The sequence below is a fragment of the Lactuca saligna genome, chromosome 2 (genome assembly GCF_052625555.1).
Source record: "Lactuca saligna cultivar CGN05327 chromosome 2, ASM5262555v1, whole genome shotgun sequence".
Lineage (NCBI taxonomy): Eukaryota > Viridiplantae > Streptophyta > Magnoliopsida > Asterales > Asteraceae > Lactuca > Lactuca saligna.
Window position 1 is genome coordinate 184,807,045 of NC_136418.1, and position 4,232 is coordinate 184,811,276.

The 4,232-nt window shown below is 33.6% G+C and overlaps 1 protein-coding gene across 1 annotated transcript; it reads left to right on the forward strand.

Moving 5' to 3' along the window:
* The first annotated feature begins 1,747 nt into the window (after positions 1 to 1,747).
* On the forward strand, positions 1,748 to 3,830 carry LOC145028507 (protein PSK SIMULATOR 1). The gene has a single exon (XM_078977199.1). It carries the CDS (start codon positions 2,136 to 2,138, stop codon positions 3,561 to 3,563), a length of 1,428 nt encoding a protein of 475 aa, XP_078833325.1. The 5' UTR covers positions 1,748 to 2,135; the 3' UTR covers positions 3,564 to 3,830.
* The last annotated feature ends 402 nt before the right edge of the window (positions 3,831 to 4,232 follow it).

Here is a 4,232-nt window from a genome sequence, read left to right on the forward strand (position 1 = left end):
TGGTAAGATGATGATCATGACATTTTATTTTGCATTTTAAAATTATTTTTTGATTGCGTCTTACGGTCTCACAAAATTAGTATGGTTTCAAATGAACCTGGACACACACACACATATATATACACACACACACGCACACACATCATTAACAACAACAAAAATCTGCCCTGGGTGGTTTTGTTATGGTGTTCGTAGAGAAACTGATATTTCCGTATGTAGTGCAAAAATTTTGAATTTTTTTTTCCAATATTGTGACACTACTTAAATTTTTCGTGCTACCCGTACTACGAAATCTTGCATCTACCCCTGAATGTGTCACTATAAGAATCAAACATGTAGCAACACGAATAAGGTGTCTCAAGTCACTATCGTCAATTAACTCAATTACATTACTCATTCAAAGATAGTGTTAACATAATTTTATATCTCTTTGTTAGACGAATGTTTGTCATACATAATTTAAATCAAATCAACATACTTCGTAAAAACATGTTGAAAATTTATAGTATGTTTATATGAAATTCAAAATATGTGTAACATGTTTAAAATTACAAATATGGTATATTTTCGAGAACATCTTATCATATTGAAGGTGTTCGAAGCCTTATAATGTTCAAATCTTGAAGATGTCTTATGTCCGATTTTTTTTTTTTTTTTTTTTGACAATATGTTTCGGTTTGAAAATGTCTGAAATATGTGTAATGTGTTGCATAATATGTAAAAAAGTTTGCCAATGTTAGATTTTATCGGAAAAAATGGGCATTCCATGAATCACAAATAATAAAGGTTAACATGTAATACTTCTACTTCCTTATCATATATACTTATCATATATTCATAGTGGTTATTACTTCAGGATGAATATCCATATTGTTAATGGTATTTTTATATAGATGAATATCTCTACTATTAAATATTAATGATATTTTAGACATTAAATTATAAAATAAAATAAAATGAGACGGAGTGTGTGGATCAATTCAACCTCATGGCTCATCTCACATATACTAAAAATCATACATTTAACATGTTATTTAACTCGTCTATTCTATTACCTCCGTCTATCATATCTTTTCATGGTCACAAAAGGAATATCAATATATTTTTGTTTATATAAATGTGGTTGTTATATGGTAGCCGACACGTCCTTTTAAAGACTTGGAGTGCTAAAAAAAGAAAAATAAAGAGAAACGAAGGTTCTCATGTAGTCTTATATGCACGGATTTTATTGAGATCCTTGCTTTATATCATAAACAAATGCACTTTTTATATATTTTATTTTGATATCTACTAACTTTGGAATAGTAACTTGTATATAGAAAAATCATCATCATAATTTATATAACCATTGCAATTTTAAATCTTACTGGCAACATTATGAAACCAGAACCGTTTGATAGATAAGACATCGTTTGTTCATTCTTTTGTTAAATTAGGTCTCTATACGAATAATGTCTCGTGATATTAACATGAAAACAAAATAAATTATTGAATACACGATATTGTTGCCTTAATCTGCAAAAAAAGAAAAAATTGTAATATATTATTTGCTAAAAACAGTAATGATATTAAAAATACAATAAATCTCATCAATAGAAATGAAATGAAATCACTGTCAATTAATACAACATAAATATTATTTATGATTTTATTAAATGCAGTTCTAAAAATGACAACCAAGAAACACGAGGGAGTCGATGAATATAGATAATACTTTAAATAATTGATTTAGAAAAACAGAAATGATTCTTTTGACTTGAAAAAGATTTCAATTGACACTCTCACTGCATGTGCCCTTTCGTCTCTCTCACACACACACAGACACACAGTGGTTTGAAAGTAGGCGATATAATGAATCTCCTCACACTTCTCATGAGCCCATAAACTTTCAATCTTTAATCTTTCATATCCTCTGCAATTCCTTTTCTCTTCTCTCTCGAATTAAATTCGATCACGCAAACCAAACCTTCAGACATTCAACCTGCCATTGCATTAATTGCTTCAACGAACCAGAACCAGAACCAGAACCAAAACCAAACCCCACTATATACTGCTCAAATCTTTGATCCAGACACGCTTGTTTCTTTGTTTGTTTGTTTGTTCGTTCTTCCATCCAACGAAATCAAAACCACAATATGGGTCTTGAAACATGGCTAATCAAGGTCAAGAAATCGATCTCACATAGCTTCGATTCCGTCCATGGTCACTCTCTCCCACCAAACGGGAAACCGGTGATCAAGAAATCAAGGGTCGGAGTATTGGCTTTTGAGATCGCAGGAATCATGCCGAAGCTCAATTACATGTGGCAGATGCTCTCCGATAAGAGTATGACCCGTCTTCGTAATGAATCGGTATGCCTTGAAGGTGTTCGGAAAATTGTCTCACCGGACGATGTGTTTCTTCTCGGTTTAGCGTGTGCGGAGATGGTCGAGAATCTGAGAGTAGTCGCGAAGTCAGTCTCGAGACTGAGCAAACGATGTGAAGATTCGAGCTTACGGAGCTTCGAGGTAGTGTTTGATGGTTTCGCGAATACAGGTCGTGATCCCCATGGATGGATCATGAGCTGGAAAGAAATGGAGGCCAAGATTAAGAAGATAGAGAGGTATGTTACAGCCACCGCCACACTTCACCGGGAAATCGATGAGTTAACTGTTATCGAGAACAGTTTGAAGAAATCCTTACAGTGTTGTAATAATAATTACAAGAAGGATGTTTCGTTCACCAACACGATGAAGCAACAGAAGATTCTCGATCTTCAACAAAAGCTCCAATGGCAGAAGCAAGAAATCAGACATCTAAAAGAGAAATCGTTATGGAACAGAAGCTTCGACACGATAACTTCATTACTTTCGAAATCAATCTTCACCATTCTGTCAAGAATCAAACTCGTTTTCAACATCAACCATGGCTACCCTTCTTCTCTCCCCCGCAGCCTCTCCGCCTCCGCCACCGTCTACCCCTCCGATCAAACCTCAAACTCATTCAACTTCGTTTCCGGTCCCTTAATCAAAAGCTCAAAACATGAAGAGAACAACCATATCTCACACGGATTTTTCGAAACAAATTCGAAAATCTTAAAACCTTCATCAACAACTTTAGGATCTGCGGCTCTTGCTTTACATTACGCGAATTTAATCATCGTGACAGAGAAGATGATACGATCGCCACAATTGATTGGAGTCGATGCTAGAGATGATGTTTACTCGATGTTGCCTAATAGCATACGATCTTCATTAAGGAGACGATTGAAAGGGATTGGGTTTACAGCTAGTGATCCCGTTCTAGCAGGCGAATGGAGGGAAGCATTGGGGAAGATCTTGGGGTGGTTGTCGCCATTAGCGCATAACATGATGAAATGGCAAAGTGAAAGAAGCTTCGAACATCAGAATCGAATGCCAAAAACTGGTGTTCTTCTTTTACAAACGCTTTATTATGCAGATCAGGAGAAAACAGAAGCGGCCATAACTGAGCTGTTAGTTGGTTTGAATTACATTTGGAGATTCGAAAGAGAGATGAATGCTAAAGCCTTGTTAAATTGCAGTAATTTCAAGAATATGCAGTAATACTTTCAATTTGATACCAAATTTTGTTTTTTGTTTTTTTGTTTTCAATTTAATTCTTTTTGGGTGGGTAGATGAGCATGGGGGTAGTCGTGTTGAATGTTGATGATATTGGATTGGTATGTAAATTAATTGAGACGAGCTTTAATTCAGATCTTGAAAGATTTGTTTTTTGCTCCCTAACCTGATCTGTATATTAGAATACCAAATGTTTGTAAACTTTTTATTGAGTTAATTTTAATAAAATATTTCATGCGTTTTTGTTTGTTATATTAATGATCATATGACCTCGGATTCTATTGGTGCATAGATCAATAAAAATATTCATATAAAATTATGAAATTTTGCAGGCTTTTAATTGGATTATATGTATGTGTTTATTCATTATTGTTAAGTTATAAAAGATTGGTCATTCGTGATACCACTTCGAGTTTGTGATGAAGAATTTAATTGATATGATTACTCAAAGGTTGAAATTATCATTGGAACAAAGATTGAAATACAATTGGAGTTAACATTTTTTGAAATAAAGAAATCATGAATCTATTTACATAAAATACATAGCTTAGATTCGTTTACACCCTTAGGCCTTAATGATACCTACATGCCTATTATCTAAAAAATTCAAATAATATTTTACTAGTCTTTGAAATCACTATAAATATTCCATAG